The sequence below is a fragment of the Rana temporaria genome, chromosome 2, assembly GCF_905171775.1.
Source record: "Rana temporaria chromosome 2, aRanTem1.1, whole genome shotgun sequence".
In the NCBI taxonomy this organism is placed as follows: Eukaryota; Metazoa; Chordata; class Amphibia; order Anura; family Ranidae; genus Rana; species Rana temporaria.
Genome location: NC_053490.1, coordinates 241,253,782 through 241,273,697, shown reverse-complemented (window position 1 = coordinate 241,273,697; position 19,916 = coordinate 241,253,782). Strand labels below are relative to the sequence as shown.

The 19,916-nt window shown below is 41.7% G+C and overlaps 1 protein-coding gene across 4 annotated transcripts in view; it reads left to right on the top strand.

Moving 5' to 3' along the window:
- The window catches only part of GTF2IRD1 (GTF2I repeat domain containing 1), a 132,719-nt gene that overhangs the window by 112,242 nt on the left and 561 nt on the right, over positions 1-19,916 (top strand). For all 4 annotated transcript variants that reach the window (XM_040336699.1, XM_040336698.1, XM_040336697.1 and 1 more), the window contains exons 18-26: positions 245-303; positions 1,301-1,363; positions 2,673-2,756; positions 3,795-3,978; positions 4,099-4,127; positions 5,757-5,834; positions 6,755-6,947; positions 11,995-12,035; positions 16,211-16,359. In XM_040336699.1, the coding sequence (XP_040192633.1) occupies positions 245-303; positions 1,301-1,363; positions 2,673-2,756; positions 3,795-3,978; positions 4,099-4,127; positions 5,757-5,834; positions 6,755-6,947; positions 11,995-12,035; positions 16,211-16,359 (880 nt within the window). The remainder of the gene's footprint in view (positions 1-244; positions 304-1,300; positions 1,364-2,672; positions 2,757-3,794; positions 3,979-4,098; positions 4,128-5,756; positions 5,835-6,754; positions 6,948-11,994; positions 12,036-16,210; positions 16,360-19,916) is intronic.

The following is a 19,916-nucleotide window of genomic DNA, read 5'->3' as shown; positions in this document are numbered from 1 at the left end:
GCCTCTCGGAAGACTGTCAATCAAGAAGGAACGCCCGCTCCCGAAGACCCATACCCGGAAGCGACGGAAGAAGATGCATCTCGTAAACGGTAAGTACGGATCATATTTTAAAACAAATAGCCGATTCCCCTAGACAAAACGAGCAGGAATCTAAGGGGAAAAGGGCAAAAATTAAATAAATGGGTGAACTCCCGCTTTAAGTATATGTTGTTTGTGTGTAAGTAATTTTTTTTACTTTTCTCAGGCCAGAACTGATTTCTGAAGGACTTAATGACTGCATTCAGGATAGCTCTGGTCCTTTGGGTAAGTTAATTTACACAAGATTTTATTAGTCAGGCATTACAAAAATTATAGTATTAATTTATCATGCTTATTTTTAGTAATGGTAAATTTTGTAAAGTAATTTTATATCAAACTATTGGCTCTGTTTCTATTACAAGTTGTAGAGAATCAAACCAACTTTAGTTGCACAATTTCCAGATTAGTGTATAGCAGGTCATTCCCCATCATTTCCCCATCATTTTCAGCTGCTCCTTCTTCCCGTCTTGGGTCATGTGATTTGTCACATGACAAGGGGAGACAGGAAGAAGACCAGTCTGCTCTCATTCCCCAGTGGCGCTGCACTGTGTTTTTAGCATCTGCTCTATTCCACCCATAGCAGGCTGCTAATGGACGGAGGAGAGAGAAGAAGCCCCCCTCCAGCAGTTTTCAGGCCCTTGGCCTTCTGACAGGAATGATGCTTTAGTCACTCCTGTCAGTAAGGAGCAGGAGAAATGGAGGCAAGGCTCTGGAGCAACTGCATTTGCAGAGTGAAAATGCACATTCTATTTGCCTTTAGTAAATCAACCCCTATGTGTTCCGTGAAAATACTAACATTATATGGACACATCAGTTAGCAAAATGTAATCTTTTTTATTTTTAAATTTGTTTTTATTTTCTTTTATGCAGGAACAAATGGGGTCTGAATGGAAAAAAAAACTAAGAGGTTCCCCCATCCACACAAGCAAGGTGGGTGGAGGAATTTCCCCGCCAGGACATTGTATTTTGACAGTGGAAATCGCCGCTGTCATAATACACTAATCAGTGGCTACAGCTTTTCAATGTGTCCCTTCGACAGAAATATATGATTGATGTCCAAATTGCAGTAACCCATTGCAAATATCAGAAAAAGTATCTTAAATAATTAGACTAGGGTACCTAAAAGTAAAATGAGTCACTATGGGTTACCCCACTCCACCATCAATGACCATGAGTGTTTTACCAGTATACAGCAATTCTAATGTCTGATCAATCGTTTCAGGAGTCAATGATAACGATTGTCACAATTCCCTATCGGATGAAAGCCAGAGGCCTAACTTTCAAGGTAAGAGCCACTGTATTTAGATAGTTTGTGAATTTTTACAAAACCTTCTGTAATAACTGTACTTGTTTTGAACAAAGGGATCATGATCTGTTATAGGCGCCATAGAAAAAGAGGAGTAAAAAATAGGAAATGATGCTCAGGGATTCATTTGCAGTTTGTCCTAACTGGTATACGGTACTGTCTGTATATGCAATATATTATATTGCGATCTGCCTCTTCAAGGACTGTGGTACATGGGGGTATTCAGATAACAAGGAAACAAGCCCAGTTTGGATTAAAGGAAAAGTTCACCTTTGGGAACACATTACATGTTCCATGCCTACAAGTACCGTCAGCCTTTGCACCTGATGGCTTGTAGTTCTCAATGAACTGCAAGGGTGCTAGTGAGCGCTTTCATAGTCCATTGAGCCTCCTGGACTGAAGAAACTTCCTGCCTGTATCGAAGGTACGGGCAGACAGATACACTGATGGTATGCAGGAGCCTGACATTGCATCCGTGATCTGCTGATTACGGATGCAATGCTTTACAGGCTCCTAAGAAAATAAATAGTAAATACTATTTGTTTTACCTGCAAACAAATGTGCATTAATTATTTTCTTTTTTTTTAAAAGGTGAACCTATCCTTTAAGCATTAGTGGTACTGGTAGAGCAATTGCAATTGTCATTTTTACATAGCGCTTAAATATATATTATACATTCACATCAGTCCCTGCCATCAGGGTTCTTACAAGCTAAGGTGCTTAACTCACATTCCTACTTAGGCCCCGTACACACGACCGAGTTTCTCGGCAGAATTCAGCCAGAAACTCGATCGGAGCTGAATTCTGCCGAGAAACCCGGGGTGTGTACACTTTCGGCCGAGGAAGCTGACAAGTTCCTCGTCGAGCCAAATAGAGAACATGTTCTCTATTTCCTCGTTGTTCAATGAGGAAACTTGGCTCGCCGAGATCCTCGGCGGCTTCACACAGAACTCGACGAGCAAAACGATGAGTTTTGCCCGTCGAGTTCCTCGGACGTGTGTACGGGGCCTTAGACATACTAGGGCCAATATAGACTGGAGCCATTTAGCATGTCTTTGGAGAGTGGGAGGAAGCAAAAGTACCCAACAATCAGACACAAGGAGAACATGCAAACTCCAAGCGAAAGTAGTGCTGTGGTTAGAAAATCGAACCGGCGACCCCAGGGCGCCAATAAATAAATGTAGTAAATAAAGAACTTACACAATGAGTACGAATGGTCAATTAATGAGTGCCATATGCATCTGTTTTATCAACATAATTTAAGATAGTGTTCTTCTTTTCCTTCTAGAGAATTATGATGCCAGACTCTCACGAATAGATATTGCCAATACCCTACGTGAACAAGTACAAGACCTATTCAACAAAAAGTATGGTGAGTGTGTAAAGACAGTGCTCTGAAAATCACGAATACGAATCATGCAGGAAGGATGTCTTATGCCGCGTACACATGATCATTTTTCGGGATGAAAAAAACATAATTTTAAAAGAATTTCATTTAAAATGATCGTGTGTGGGCTTCACGTCATTTTTCAGGTTCTGAAAAATGACAACAAATTTTTTCGAGCATGCTGCATTTTTTAACGACTTTCTAAACTATGCAGTTTTTTGGGTTGTAAAAAATGATCGTGTGTGGGCTAAAACGACGTTAAAAACAAGCACATGCTCAGAAGCAAGTTATGAGATGGGAGTGCTTGTTCTGGTAAAACTACCGTTCGTAATGGAGTAAGCACATTCATCACGCTGTAACAGACAGAAAAGCGCGAATCGTCTTTTACTAACACGGAATCAGCTAAAGCAGCCCCAAGGGTGGCGTCATCCGCATGGAATTTCCCCTTTATAGTGCCGTCGTACGTGTTGTACGTCACCGCGCTTTGCTAGAGCATTTTTAAAAAACGATGGTGTGTGGGCAACGTCGTTTTAATGATGAAGTTGGAAAAACTTTGTTTTTTCTACATGACGAAAAACTTCGTTTTTTTTTCATGACGAAAAATGATGGTGTGTACGCGGCATAACACCCATTAGAATTGCACATAGATAGAAGATAACAGATACCTTTTTATAATGACACGTACTATCTACCATCTAAGTTTCTTTGCTAAAACTATGCAAGTTACTGCATATAAGTTCTCATGAGAACTGTTTCTGTCTTTGGCTTTACATCAGATCCTCTTCTAGATCATATTTTAAAATGAAATGATTTACACTGTTGTATATTGAATAATCCATGTTTTTCCATAATGCTGTGTTGTACCACTTGTCTAACATTTGGGAACAGCTATAGAAAATATCTGTTTTGTTGTTTAATGGAAAATATTTTTGTGCATTCATATTCATAGATTACTGTGAGGACACGAGTCGAAAAGTTTGTACACCAGAAACATCAGTGACTGTGTGTGTGTTTTATTGGCAGGTGAAGCTCTTGGGATTAAATACCCAGTACAAGTACCCTATAAGCGCATCAAGAGCAATCCTGGCTCTGTCATAATAGAAGGCCTGCCTCCAGGGATCCCATTCCGAAAACCCTGCACTTTTGGATCACAGAATCTAGAACGGATTTTAGCTGTAGCAGAGAAAATCAAATTCACAGTGGCAAGGTACATGCAGTGATCTACAATTATCAGTAGTAGCTCTATGTCTGCTTACAAAAAATATATGAACGAATCCACTAGAAAATAGATAATGTTGTAACATTTTTTGTTTTGCTTCTATTTCAGACCATTTCAGGGATTAATCCCAAGACCTGGTAAGATATTTGTTTCTGTTCTATTTTATAATTGGTTATAAACAGAGGGCTAGATTCAGATAGCCCACCGTAACTTTGTGCGGGCGTAGCGTATCTCAGATACGCTATGCCGCCGTAACTTAGTGAGGCTGGGGCTGGATTCACAAAGAACCTGCGCCCTAAGTTACGGCGGCGTAGCGCAAATCTGCCGGTGTAAGCGCGCCAAATTCAAATTGTGAAGAGGTGGGCGTGTTTTATGTAAATAAAACATGACCCCCACGTAAATGACGTCTCTAACGAACGGCGCATGCGCCGTCCGTGAACGTATCCCAGTGCGCATGCTCCTAATCACGTCGCAAATAGTCAATGCTTTCGACGTGAACATAATTTATGCAAAGCCCTATTCGCGAACGACTTACGTAAACGACGCAAGATTCGACGCTGTCCCGACGTCCATACTTAACATTGGATACTCCTCATATAGCAGGGGTAACCTTACGCCGGAAAAAGCCTTACGTAAACGACGTAAAAAAATCCGCCAGGCGCACGTACGTTTCTGAATCGGCGTATCTAGCTCATTTGCATATTCTACGCCGAAATCAACGGAAGCGCCACCTAGCGGCCAGCGTAAATATGCACCCTAAGATACGACGGCGTAAGAGACTTACGTTGGTCGTATCTTAGCAAAATTCCGGCGTATCTTGCTTTCTGAATACAGAAAAAAGATACACCGGCGCATCCTAGAAGTTACACGGTGTATCAATAGATACGCCAACGTAACTTCTTACTGAATCTAGCCCATACTGTCCAGAAACTCTAGTTGGATAAGGCCCCTTTCACACGGACAGTCCAATCGGGTCCATCTGTCAGTTTTTCAGGCGGACCCAATCCGACCATCAATTCATCTCTATCGATTGGTGGATGCCAATGGACATGTGTCTGCTGACACCTGCCAACAACCTATCTGATCCTGTACACTAAAAACAGATGGATGGTGGTCCGTTCCCTATATGTCTGGCGGAATGGGTTGGACGACAGTCAGATGGAAACAGACAGGCGGTCCATTTCAATCCAACAGCCCATAGAGGACAGCAGGCTTTGTCCCTGTAACAGTGCATCAGTGGAGCAAACATGGACCTGTCATCTGACTGCTCAGCGGAAAGATCCCCTGCTGGGTGGGCAGATCCGCTTGCAGACTCCAGCAGTGTGAAAGGGGCCTTGCATGTTTTTTTTTCTATTTGTAATATACGAGAATGCAAATGAATGTGCATGTGACACATCGAAAATCTCATCTTACTACATGGTGCTTTGTTTTTTGTGCATTAGGCGCAATTTACAAAGCTTTACACAAAGATAAGGATATGTATTTTCAGCAATGTGTCTGTAACTTTTAAATCTCAATGGGGGTCTAAAAATATCATTCACTTTTTTTGGGAAATAAGGATCTTTGTCCGTGTGTTAGCTTTATGATTTTTACCGATTATCCTACTATATTTTGCATACTATATACAGTAAATTAACATAAAATGCCATTTGGTGCTTCTTACTCTTCCTTGATCTTCAATAAATATTTCATTGGAAATGGAAAAAGATATAGAATATATGGTAAAAACTGCACTTTCATACATATTTATATATTTTTTTTCGCAGATGATGAAGATGCAAATAAATTAGGAGAAAAAGTTATCCTTCGTGAGCAAGTTAAGGAACTATTCAATGAAAAATATGGTTAGTGTGAACCATGTAACTCATTATACAAATCGAACACCCTGTACAACACATTTTTAAGAGAATAATTACCTTCATGGCACCAAGTATTTCAAATTACTGTTAGATTCGCATGAACACAAAAAAAAACCTTCTTCAAAAAATATCTTTAATAATGTATTTATTCTGTCATGCTATTAGTGAAATATATTCATTTCCTTATAAACACAGCATTTCTCAAAAACAAAATAACATTAAATGTTACTTAAAGGGGTTGTAAAGGTACAATTTTTTTCCCTAAATAGCTTCCTTTACCTTAGTGCAGTCCTCCTTCACTTACCTCATCCTTCAATTTTTCTTTTACATGTCCTTATTTCTTCTGAGAAATCCTCACTTCCTGTTCTTCTGTCTGTAACGGCACACAGTAATGCAAGGCTTTCTCCCTGGTGTGGAGTGTCGTGCTCACCCCCTCCTTTGGACTACAGGAGTGTCAGGACGCCCACAAACACACAGCTTCTTTCTCTATCTGCAATGTAGAGAGCGTCCTGAGTCTCCTGTAGTCCAAGGGAGGGGGCGAGCACGACACTCCACACCAGGGAGAAAGCCTCGCATTTACGGTGTGGAGTTACAGACAGCAGAACAGGAAGTGAGGATTTCTCAGAAGAAATAAGGACATTTAAAAGCAAAATGGAAGGATGAGGTAAGTGAAGGAGGACTGCACTAAGGTAAAGGAAGCTATTTAGCTAAAAAAAAAAAATCCTTTAGTGATCCTTTAAGGTTCCCCATAGCTGTATTCCTACACTGGATTGTGATACTTTTTTCCTTTTTTTTTTCTCTTTGCAATACCAATTGTCATGGCTTTAAAAATGTTGTTAACAAATTAGCGGTGTAGTCTTGTGTATTAATAATCCTGACAAACTTATAATGTGCTTTTGGTGCAGGTGAGGCTCTGGGATTGGGTCGCCCAGTACTTGTGCCCTACAAATTAATCAGGGATAACCCTGACTCTATAGAGGTCACTGGACTGCCAAATGACATCCCATTCAGGAATCCAAATACGTATGACATACATCGGTTGGAAAAAATTTTAACGGCGCGAGAGAATATTCATATGGTGATAATAAACCAGTTACAGTAAGTATCCTGTACACAATAATGAATAAATCTGATGTGTTATGCAATAAGGAAACATTTAATGTTGTGTCTGAGCCAATATTTAGTCTTCTGTCCTTTGCGCGGTGGACTAACCTATGTTTCCACAATGTGTTGATGTTTTAACACAAACAAAATAAAAGGTACCCATTAGGGGCAAACTGAACCAATCTAATTTAAAAGACATATGGCCAGATTCAGGTAGGGCAGTGTAACTTTGTGCGGGCGTAGCGTGTGGTATTTACGCTACGCCGCCGCAAGTTAGAGAGGCAAGTGCTGTATTCACAAAGCACTTGCGTCCTAAGTTACGGCGGCGTAGCGTAAATGTGCCGGCGTAAGCGCGCCTAATTCAAATGAGGAAGAGGTGGGCGTGTTTTAGGGAAATTAAGCATGACCCCACGTAAATGACGTTATCAATGAACGGCGCATGCGCCGTCCGTGGACGTATCCCAGTGCGCATGCGTCGGATAGAATGACTAAGATACATCGAACACTGCCTACGACGTGAACGTAACTTACGCACAGCCCTATTCGCGTACGACTTACGCAAACGACGTAAAAAGATAGGCTTGTTCCGACGTCCATACCTTGCATGGGCTGCGCCACCTAGGGAACAGCTTTATCTTTATGCCGGCGTATCTCTAAAGTAAACGGCGTAACTAATTGCGACGGGCGCACGTACATTCTTGAATCGGCGCATCTTGCTCATTTGCATATTCGATGCGGAAAACAACGGAAGCGCCACCTAGTGGCCAGCGTAAATATGCACCCTAAGATACGACGGCATAGGAGACTTACGTTGCTCGTATCTTAGCCTAATTTAAGCGTATCTGGTTTCCAGAATACGCTTAAATTTACAACGGCGTAGATTCAGAGTTCACTCTCTCTGAATCTAGCTAATAGTCTAAGGAGCTTGTGTTCCTAAAATATTAGCAAGAGAATGTCAACTCCACCAAAAAGATGATCCATGCCCTTCCTTCCCTCTCTAAATTCATACCCCCTTACTCTTCAGGATTGAGATTTAAGGCATTGTGGTGTTCTTCATTGCACTAAGCAGGCCCAGTAGGCCTGATATAGTCAAACTCCTATCAGACTTCCATTGGGCCTATCAGATTCGGTCATCTGTACGCTCTTCAAGCTTATATTAACTTCAAGCCGTTAGCATGGCAAGGGAATTCCCTCCGAGGAAGTACTTTGTAGAAAAAATCCTGTCTTTTCTCCAGTCTGCTGTGGATCAGCAATGGGTCTTGAGTAACATCAAGGGTTATTTTTTAGAGACTTCTGCCCCTCAATTTTTAGTAAAGGCCTTCATATGAGGTGTTTCGCACAGTTTTCTTTTTATAAATCCCCCCAGTGTCCCCTTGGAATCTGACTCTAGTCCTGTCAGTCCTTTGGAGACCTCTTTTTGAGTTTATTTGGGATATTTCTTAGTTTATCTTTAAGCCGGCCATAGGCCGTTCAAATTTCAGCAAGATCAGCAGGAACTGGCCAAGATTCGAACCATGTATGGACAGGCAACCAGTCTGTCAGACTTTACATGCCATTATTGCTCGCTCCTATTATGGCCACTGTGTTTTTCCAGCTGGGATGGCTCCCTTCGTATACCCCCCGCCAGATGAACGTAATCCCATCCACATCGACTGTATTTGCAGGAAAGAAAATTATGGCCATCCTTATGCCGCGTACACACGATCATTTTTCGGCATGAAAAAAACATTGTTTTAAAAAAATGTCATTTAAAATGATCGTGTGTGGGCTTCACATAATTTTTTGGCTTCTGAAAAACACCCAATTTTTTTTTGAGCATTCTGCATTTTTTAACGATGTTTTAAACAATGTCATTTTTCGGGTTGTAAAAAATTATCGTGTGTGGGCTAAAACGACGTTAAAAACCTGCGCATGCTCAGAAGCAAGTTATGAGACGGGAGCGCTCGTTCTAGTAAAACCGTTCATAATGGAGTAAGCACATTCATCACGCTGTAACAGACAGAAAAGCGTGAATCGTCTTTTACTAACAAGGAATCAGCTAAAGCAGCCCCAAGGGAGGCGTCATCCGAATGGAAATTCCCCTTTATAGTGCCGTTGTACGCGTTGTTTGTCACCGCTCTTTGCTAGAGCATTTTTAAAAAACGATGGTGTGTGGGCAACGTCTTTTTAATGATGAAGTTGGAAAAACATTGTTTTTTTTACATGTCGAAAAACTTTGTTTTTTTTTCATGCCGAAAAATGATCGTGTGTACGCGGCATCACTCTCAATGTTGCCTTTCTTGTTGCAGGTTTGAGAGTTGGCTGGCCTTGACCTGTAAAGAACTTTTTCTTATGTTGCACAAGGACAACCTTTTTTTAAACCTTTTTTGTATCCAGGGTGGTCTCTTCCTTCCACCTTATTTAGGAAATTGTCTTGTCATCTATACGTCCTGTGCCTAAACATCCCAAGGAGATTTGCCTCCATTGTTTGAAAAGGATGCATGCTGTTAGAGTTATCTCTAAGCTACAGCCCCTTTATAGTAGTTAAACCTACTGTTTATCATTGCTGAAAGTCCCTGCAGGGGGGGCTAAGTGGATTTGTCTACTCATTATTCAGACTTATGACCTCAAGAGTAAGGTTTCCCCTTTTCCAATCAAAGCACACATTAATGTGCCTAATTTTCAATAATAGGTTTCAGCTAATCAGATTTGCAAGGATGCCACCCTGATTTTCTGTTCACATGTTTGCTAAGTTTTTAACGATCCCAGTGGATGCCAGCTCCAGTCCTTGTTGATTTTCATGAGCCTGTTTTTTATGTTGCCCACTCTTCTTTTTTTTTCAATTCTTTATTGCCCACTCTTCAGCTGGACTGCCTTTGGATGTTGCAAGGTTGCAGAATACTTCTCCCGTTTCCCAAAATCTACAATTAAAACAACATTTTTGTCTTACCTGTAAAACCATTTTCAGGACACGGGCCCCTCCTTACTGTTTCTTATGATCCACTCCTATAATTCTTGCTACAAAACCGAGACTTGATGGGATTGATAGGTTATACTAGGCTGTCCTTACAGCTTTGTTTGTCAGTGTCCATTCACCTGAAGGCAGCATCATAACCCAGGGTTCCAGAATAATGTGTCCTGTAATACAGTGCCTTGAAAAAGTATTCATACCCCTTGAAAATTTCCACATTTTATCATGTTACAACCAAAAACGGAAATGTATTTTTATTGGGATTTTATATGTTGGACCCAAACAAAGTGGCACATAATTGTGAAGTGGAAGGAAAATGATAAATGGTTTTCAACTTTTTTTACAAATAAATATGTGAAAAGTGTAGCGTGCATTTTTATTCAGCCCCCTTTACTCGGCTACCCCTAACTAAAAAAAACAATTGCCTTCAGAAGTCACCTAATTAGTATATAGAGTCCACCTGTGTGTAATTTATTCTCAGTATAAATACAGCTGTTCTGTGCAGCCCTCAGAGGTTTGTAAGAGAGGCTTAGTGAACAAACAGCATCTCAAAGGCCAATGAACACACCAGACAGGTCAGGGATAAAGTTGTGAAGTTTAAAGCAGGGGTAAGTTATAAAAAAATATCTCAAGCTGCATCTCACGGAGCACTGTTCAATCCATCATCTGAAAATGGAAGGAGTATGGCACAACTGCAAAACTACCAAGACATGGCCGTCCACCTAAACTGACAGGTCGGGCAAGGAGAGCATTAATCAGAGAAGCAGCCATAAGGCCAATGATAACTCTGGAGGAGCTGCAGAGATCCACAGCTCAGGTGGGAGAATCTGTCCACAGGGCAACTATAAGTTGTGCACCCCACAAATCTGACCTTCATGGAGGAGTTGCAAGAGTAAGCCATTGTTGAAAGAAAGCCATAAGAATTCCTGTTTACATTTTGCAAGAAGCCATGTGGGGCAGTGGTCATCAACCTTGTCATTAGGGCCCACTAACAGGCCAGGTTTGCAAGATAACTTAAATACATCACAGGTGATATAATTTGCTGCTCAGTGATTGCAGTATTCTAGTCTGTATCTCCCCAAGGTAATACATACAATCTGGCCTGTTAGTGGGCCCTGAGGACAGGGTTGATGAAACTGATGTAAGGGACACAGCAAACATATGGAAGATGGTGCTCTGGTCATATGAGACCAAAATTGATTTTTTTGGCCTAAAAGCAAAATGCTGTGTGGCAGAAAACTAACACTGCACATCACCCTGAACACACCATCCCCACTGTGAAACATGGTGGTGGCAGCATCTCCATCCTATCTGACAGAGCTTGAACTATTTTGCAAAGAAGAATGAGCAAAAATGTCACTCTCTGGATGTGCAAAGCTGGTAGAGACATCCCCAAAAACACTTGCAGCTATAATTGCAGTGAAAGGTGGTTCTACAAAGTATTGACTCAGGGGGGCTGAATACAAATGCATGCCATACTTTTCACAGATTTATTTGTAAAAATGTTTGAAAAACATTTATCATTTTCCATCCACTTCACAATTATGTGCCACTTTGTGTTGGTCTAGCATATAAAATACATTTATGATTTTGGATATAACAAGGCAAAATGCGGAAAATTTCAAGGGGTATGGATACTTTTTTAAGGCACTGTATACTGCAAGAAAAGGAGTACAGGTAATACAAAAATTCTATGTGCAGTTTTGTGCTGTGGTGTCTATGCTGGCTTTTTTCTGTAGATCCCTCTGGAGCTCCACTACTGAGCTATTCCCACCACAGTTGCTAGTATGACCCAAATGATGATGTTGTGCTCCACCAGAGAATTTTACATAATGTATAATGAAAACTTAAATATCCAGCTGAGAGAGAAGGTCCTTTATGTTCTAGCTTTCTTGGAGGAAATGCAGACACAAGCTACCTCTTCATTTAATTTGTTTGTACCAAGTACAGTGTTGTCATCAAACTGACATATTAACCATCATCTAATTACTATGAACTATTTTTTTGCTGAAAATATTTTGTTGTCCTTGTCCACTACATATTTCAGAAGTTCATTGCAGTTAAATCAAACCTATTCTTATTTTTTAACAGGCCATTTTCAGAACTCTGTATTGACCCAGCACCACAAATACGTGAGTGACATTTGTAATGTGCTTAATCTATTCTGTTGATATTTATATATTTTTAATACATATTAAATCATGTTTTTACTTGATATACTTGACGCAGGTAGGCCAAATCTTTTAATAGAGGCATATAATTACTCTTATCTAGATTCAAAAAGCAAAAGGATCATGTAACCTCACATTATCTTAATCCTTTCCTTCCCCAACTTCTGGTTATTGGAGAGCACAGGCCACCCCCTTTCCTCATATTATTAGGGTACAGTGATTGGTGCTGTCAAATGGGGTTGAGAAAAAGAGTCCTCAAGCGTTTCTAAACTCAGATTTACAAATTGGAGCTTACATAGGGCTTCCACTCTTAACTCCTGGTGACTTAATGGAGTGGCAAGGGAACCAGTATACGTGCTGGAGAGGGAATCAAATAAGTCAACTTGTTTCTTTGCCATGTGCAGGAAAAATACAGGTTCCCTTCAAGTAGAACTTTTCTTGGGTGTCTGCAGAAGCACTTGCAATATCTGTATGTACACAGGGCCGGATTCCAGACAAGGCAAACAAGGCCAGGCCTCGGGGCGGCAGTGGGTGCAGGGGCGGCACTGCAGCTGAGAGGAGAGGACACTTTTACTTTCATATCGGGAGTTACCCCTTGTCATGCGGATAGTGGGAGGAGAAAAAACAGAGGGAAGAGGAGGTGAGATAGTTGTTGGCAGCAGCAACCTCCCTCCCGGTTCTCAATGTCGGCAGCAGCACCCCCCAATGCTCAATATCATTTTTGGCAGCAACACCCCCCCCCCCCCCGCTTCTCAGTGTCCTGACGAAAAAGTCCCCCGGCGGAAAATGTCCCCCCTGTACTGCGCAGGCGGGGGTGGCATTGAATGACCTGGCCTTGGGGAGGCAAAGGGAGTAAATCCGGGCCTGTATGTACAGCATTCTTGCACATTATACCAGACAAAACCTCCTGGTTTCCTGCCTCTAGTGCTGTTTCACCATATACAACCGCTACAAGCTTCTTGGGCTCCTTTAGTGGATATGTATCCTATTTCTTCAACTATAGGGTAACCAGTAATAATGTAGCTTCCTGCATTTACACATGAGAGTTATTTGTTCCCTGCACATGGCTTTATTCTCTGAATCCTACAAATGCAGCATTTCTCTACCCTTTTTCAACTAAGGCACCCTTTACATTTATGCACAATCTTAAGGCACCCCACTCCAAAATTAAACTACTAGACTAATATTTTTACTAATCTCATCAGCATCCACATATGTGGGCCACCCAAGATTAGAGGTGATTTATTCCTCTACTTTCACAAACTGGTACTGACTAGTATTCTAGCTTTTCTCTCCTACTTCAGTTTCACTCCCTCTCTGCTAATGCGACCATGGTGCTGACAGAAAGGGGAAGGAGAGTGGCAAACAAGGATGCTGTGCCGGTGGCGGATGTCCTCCTTAATCAATGACATTAGTGGTTGTTAGGATGCCAGTGGCTGGCCTGCACAGTGCCAAAGATTTGAATATTGCACAATAAAAACCTGCGGCTGTGTGTAACAAAAAGCCAGGCTTGTTCCACTTGCTGGATTGTGGGCAATTTGTGCCAATTTTTAGGCATTTGCCAAGGCACCACTGAAGAACCCAGAAGGTACCCTGTTTGAAAAAGGCTAATCTAGAGTGTAGGCTGAGCATGCACCACTGGCAGTGTACACAGACCCAAAAAAAAGCATTTCTGGAAAATTGTGGTAGACATTTTTTGTCAAAAGAGACATATGAAGTCTCTTCTACCAAAAAAAACCTACTTGCTAGCATTTATTTAAAAAAAATGTTGTTCTGTTTTAGGATGATTTTCTACTAGCGTACATTCTCTTATCATCTGTAAAACACAATAGCACAAATGTTCAAAACTCTCCTGTGCTAGCATTCTCCCCCCCATCCTTGCTATTAGTGATCTCTTATATCAGTGGTCTCCAAACTGTGGCCTGAGGGCCGGATGTGGCCCTTTGCTTGCCTTTATCCAGCCCTTGGAGCACTATCCCTCCCAATGATACGAGACACTATTCTGCCATCTGACACCGACAATGGAGCACCATTTCTCCCACTAACACCACTAATGGGGCACTATTCCTCCCTATGATACCAGCAATGGGGCAATATTCCTCCCCTAAAACCAGATGTTTACTCCCACTGATGCCAGCTGGCCAAAGTCCGGCCCTCCAAGAGTCTGAAGGACAATAAACCGGCCCTTTGTTTAGAATGTTTGGGGACCCCTGTCTTATATGAAGCCCCCAATTTATTTAAATATAACTACCCAGCTATTCCAGCACAGGATAAACAGTGGACTGTTGCTTGATACCTGTCTGCATGGAAACAGTTTGTAAGCTCTGCAGATTACATTTTCTTTAAAGGTTTCACGCTCCACTAATACAATGTAATACACTACAGGGAGTGCAGAATTATTAGGCAAATGAGTATTTTGACCACATCATCATCTTTATGCATGTTGTCTTACTCCAAGCTGTATAGGCTCGAAAGCCTACTACCAATTAAGCATATTAGGTGATGTGCATCTCTGTAATGAGAAGGTGTGTGGTCTAATGACATCAACACCCTATATCAGGTGTGCATAATTATTAGTCAACTTCCTTTCCTTTGGCAAAATGAGTCAAAAGAAGGACTTGACAGGCTCAGAAAAGTCAAAAATAGTGAGATATCTTGCAGAGGGATGCAGCACTCTTAAAATTGCAAAGCTTCTGAAGCGTGATCATCGAACAATCAAGCGTTTCATTCAAAATAGTCAACAGGGTCGCAAGAAGCGTGTGGAAAAACCAAGGCGCAAAATAACTGCCCATGAACTGAGAAAAGTCAAGCGTGCAGCTGCCAAGATGCCACTTGCCACCAGTTTGGCCATATTTCAGAGCTGCAACATCACTGGAGTGCCCAAAAGCACAAGGTGTGCAATACTCAGAGACATGGCCAAGGTAAGAAAGGCTGAAAGACGACCACCACTGAACAAGACACACAAGCTGAAACGTCAAGACTGTGCCAAGAAATATCTCAAGACTGATTTTTCTAAGGTTTTATGGACTGCTGAAATGAGAGTGAGTCTTGATGGGCCAGATGGATGGGCCCGTGGCTGGATTGGTAAAGGGCAGAGAGCTCCAGTCCAACTCAGACGCCAGCAAGGTGGAGGTGGAGTACCCTGTTTGGGCTGGTATCATCAAAGATGAGCTTGTGGGGCCTTTTCGGGTTGAGGATGGAGTCAAGCTCAACTCCCAGTCCTACTGCCAGTTTCTGGAAGACACCTTCTTCAAGCAGTGGTACAGGAAGAAGTCTGCATCCTTCAAGAAAAACATGATTTTCATGCAGGACAATGCTCCATCACACGCGTCCAAGTACTCCACAGCGTGGCTGGCAAGAAAGGGTATAAAAGAAGAAAAACTAATGACATGGCCTCCTTGTTCACCTGATCTGAACCCCATTGAGAACCTGTGGTCCATCATCCAATGTGAGATTTACAAGGAGGGAAAACAGTACACCTCTCTGAACAGTGTCTGTGAGTCTGTGGTTGCTGCTGCACGCAATGTTGATGGTGAACAGATCAAAACACTGACAGAATCCATGGATGGCAGGCTTTTGAGTGTCCTTGCAAAGAAAGGTGGCTATATTGGTCACTGATTTGTTTTTGTTTTGTTTTTGAATGTCAGAAATGTATATTTGTGAATGTTGAGATGTTAAATTGGTTTCACTGGTAAAAATAAATAATTGAAATGGGTATATATATTTTTTTGTTAAGTTGCCTAATAATTATGCACAGTAATAGTCACCTGCACACACAGATATCCCCCTAAAATAGCTAAAACTAAAAACAAACTAAAAACTACTTCCAAAAATATTCAGCTTTGATATTAATGAGTTTTTTGGGTTCATTGAGAACATGGTTGTTGTTCAATAATAAAATTAATCCTCAAAAATACAACTTGCCTAATAATTCTGCACTCCCTGTATTACTTGATATCTGATCACAAGTAATGCTATCTTTCATTAAAGTTAATATAAAGATAGCTATTGCTAGTTTGTATTCTTGGTGTAAAAAGTAAATATGCAGGGAGAAGGTAGTGGATGAATATTTTGGTTCACCCAGACTTTAAGCATTCATCTTTTATAGGTGTACTTACTTATATTTCCCTATGCAGAAAAAGACAGCACTGCTCCTAAGCGCAAAAGGAAAAGAATCTCTGAAGGAAATTCTGTGTCATCAACTACATCCAACTCTTCATCATCGTCCTCCTCTTCTTCCTCTAATGTAGAACCTATCTCTTCAACACATCCAATGTCACTAGTGGTAAGTGTGTATGGTGTTACTGCTTCCTATGCAAAGTTATGCAAAGTTGCTATCTGTGGTTAGCCCTCAAATATATCCTTGTGCCAGCAGTCTCCAGCCTGTCTCTCAGGAGACACATGAATCTTTTAGTCACCTTTAATATTGCTTGCAATGTCTGAAATAATGTTTTGGAAGTGTCCAAGCATCTTCGGTTCATACATTTGATTGAATAATAAATGATATCATTGATAAATGACATTAAAGTCTGGTACACACAATACGTTTTTTCTGTTCAACCTAGCGATTAGTACAGTGATCACCCCCACTTTGCTATTGTGTTCTGACAGGGATGACTACCCCCCCCCCCCCCCCCAGCAGAACACACAGGTCAGCATTGGCTGCCAGTGCTGATTGGATGCTGGTTTTCCAGCATGCCTGTTCAACAGTACCGGCTGATTTCAGCCAATATTCGGCTTGTGTGTACCCAGCTTTAGGCAAACTTATCTAACTTATTTCATCGAGATCAACAGTTGTACTGACATATGGTATGTCCTTGAGAGACTGCCCTTCACTCTCTGTTCTGCTGACAGGATTTCACCAGACAGAAAGTGAAAACTCTGCAATAGGCAGACAGACAGCAATAAAAAGCCGACACAGTGTCCAGCCTTCCCCTACGCTACTAAAAAAATTGTCTTTGTTGCCATTGGAGATTTACCCAATTTACCCGAAATGGAGCCTTGGATAGCAGTAAAACCTGACTTTATTGAAACCCAAAAAAGTATGCAACTCCTGAAAATCTCAGGGTCTCCCCAAATCACTAATAATTATTGAAACAGAAAAACAGAAAGAGTAAATCATTATCTAAAATTTGTGTGCTGCTATAATAAGTGTCGTCATCACTTCTAGTTTTTAGCCGAAAATCCCTATATATCACTGCAGACTACCATTTGCTATTCTGTTTTATCTCTAACCCACATATCTTAATTGTATAGTACAGGACACAAAGTATTCATAGACCCTTTGATTCATACATGTAGGTGATTGGACACTGGCAAACTTTTAAGGACATGCCCACTGATCACCTACCATACAACCCTACCCTACTCTGTGAATCCTCAGTTTTTTTGCTAGTGTCCTAAGGTGATGGATCTCTACTCCTTCACAAAGAGATCACTCTTAGCTTAACTAGTCTATTATCTTCCTTTTATTTTATTTTTAAATTCTCAATTCTTCAAATAACTCCTCACTGTTTTCTAATGCCACAGATGGAGGCAGTTCACCCAGATCTGTCCAACCTTGGTAACACCTTGGAAGCTGTATCCAGACCCCACGCTGTGGAGACAAACTGTAATGCTGCTTTGTGCGCTGGATCATACACTTAGCTTGGCACAATGCAACACATGTAGTCAGCCACAGAGTGCTATACAGGTCCAGGGCTGTGGTCTGTCCTTGAAAATCCTAGTCCCTGAAGACCCTTTTGGGGGTATGCCCACCATAACAAGCAAAAGCCTGGACTTTATATACAGTCCAGCACTGTGGACAGTCAAGACAGGATCACTCTTTATCTTTGACCATTACTCTAAAAGACTGGGATCATGTTGTATTTACTTTGGTGTAAACGTTTTACAATTGGCACTAAAACTCAAACACTCAGAGCTTAAGTTTAGGTGTGACATCACACCACAGGTCACACACTTTACCGCCGCTTCCACCTAGAGCCCTGAAAATGTAGTAAGGTGCTTCCTCCTGCCCTTTTGCCACAATCATTCATTACCAGTCTACACCTAGGTTGCTGTGTTCTTCTTTGGACTTGTTTCCCCTATATTCCGCATTCTACTCTATGAGTACCCCACAGGGGAATACCCTCACCTGTAGCTATGGTGGAGACCAGGTGAAAGGGATACCATAACAAAATAGGGAAGAAAAATCTTCTCTCTGTGTTTGTCTGAAGAATTGTGACAAAGATGCAAAGATATTTGCTTTTGCCAGGTAGACTGCTTGGTGTATGACTGAAATAGATATAGAATCTGATGAAATGACTGGTATTAAAATTGGGTCCTGCTCCAGAGGAACAATAATGCCGCGTACACACAACCGTTTTTCATGACGAGAAAAATGCAATTTTTTTTAAATTGGTCATGAAAAACGGTTGTGCGTATGCTCCAAAAAATTTAGAACCTGCTCTATTTTTTTTCGTCGTTTTTCACGTCGTGAAAAACGGTCGCGTGTACGCTTTTATGAGGGAGAAAAAAACGTGCATGCTCAGAAGCAAGTTATGAGATGGGGAAATTAGCAAAAGCAGCCCAAAGGGTGGCGCCATTCCAATGGAACTTCCCCTTTATAGTGCCGTTGTACGTCACCGCGCTTTGCTCGAGCATTTTTTTCACAAACGTCTGTATGCAAGGGAGGCTTGAGAGGAATCACGACAAATCACGTAGAGGAAAAACTTCATATTTTTGCATGACATGAATAACGGTTGTGTGTACGCGGCACAAGAGACCCTGATTCAATGTTTTATTCATTTCTGTTACATTATTGTTATGAACATGTGTATGTGACTGTATTCTTTTTGAAAGCTCAATAAAAATGTATTGAATGTGAAAATTGGGTCCTGCTCTGGTATAAGGGGGGCATCATCAATGTGAGGTTGAGTGGGCCTTTGGAAGGTGAATGTACGTCTGCAGACTGCTGCATAAGCGAAGAGTGAGCTTTGTGCAATGCAAAAAAATCTCACTGCTGCTATCTGCAAAAACCTTGGCATTGTTGAGATTGATTCTCCTCTGTCTTTCCACGCCCCTGTGGGTACAAAGAGACCTGAAAAATCTTTAAATACATCCCCTGTTCATGAGCAAATAGAATATATAATGATTGGATCACCCCAGAATGTTTTTTCACTACTCTCAAAATCTTTGCTGAACTTTATCCACTGGACACAGAGTTCACTAAAAAAGTGGTCTATTCCAGTAGTTGATCCTGCTGTCTTAACCGCATGCCGACCAGCCGCCGTCATTATACGGCGGCAGGTCGGCTCTCCTGCGCAAACGCCCGTAGGTGTATGTCAGTCCTTGCACAGAAGATAGCGGGCGCACACGCCGCGGGAGCGTGCCCAGCTACCACGATGTCCGCTGGCGATCAGCAAACGCGGTGTACAGAGGCAGAATGGGGAACTGCCTATGTAAACAAGGCGATTCCCCATTCTGCCAGATGACATGTCAGAGATCTTCTGTTCCCAGTGATCGGGAACAGCGATCTCTGTCATGTCCCTGGTAGCCCATCCCCCCTACAGTTAGAACACACTCAGGGAACACACTCAATTCCTTGACCACCCCCTGGTGTTAACCCCTTCCCTGCCAGTGTCATTTTTACATTGATCGGTGCATTTTTATAATGTGACAACCGGCACAGCACTGGCTTGAGAGAGACACTGCGGCTCTCTCCTCCTCCTTCCCCTGCGCACTTAGGTATCTCTGCTTCGCAATGTTCGGGGAGGGAGGAGGAGAAAGAATTGTGAGGCAGACAGCTCTGGTTCCCATAGCCCAGTGCCGGCGCCCACATGTCTTCCGGGAACCTATTATTGT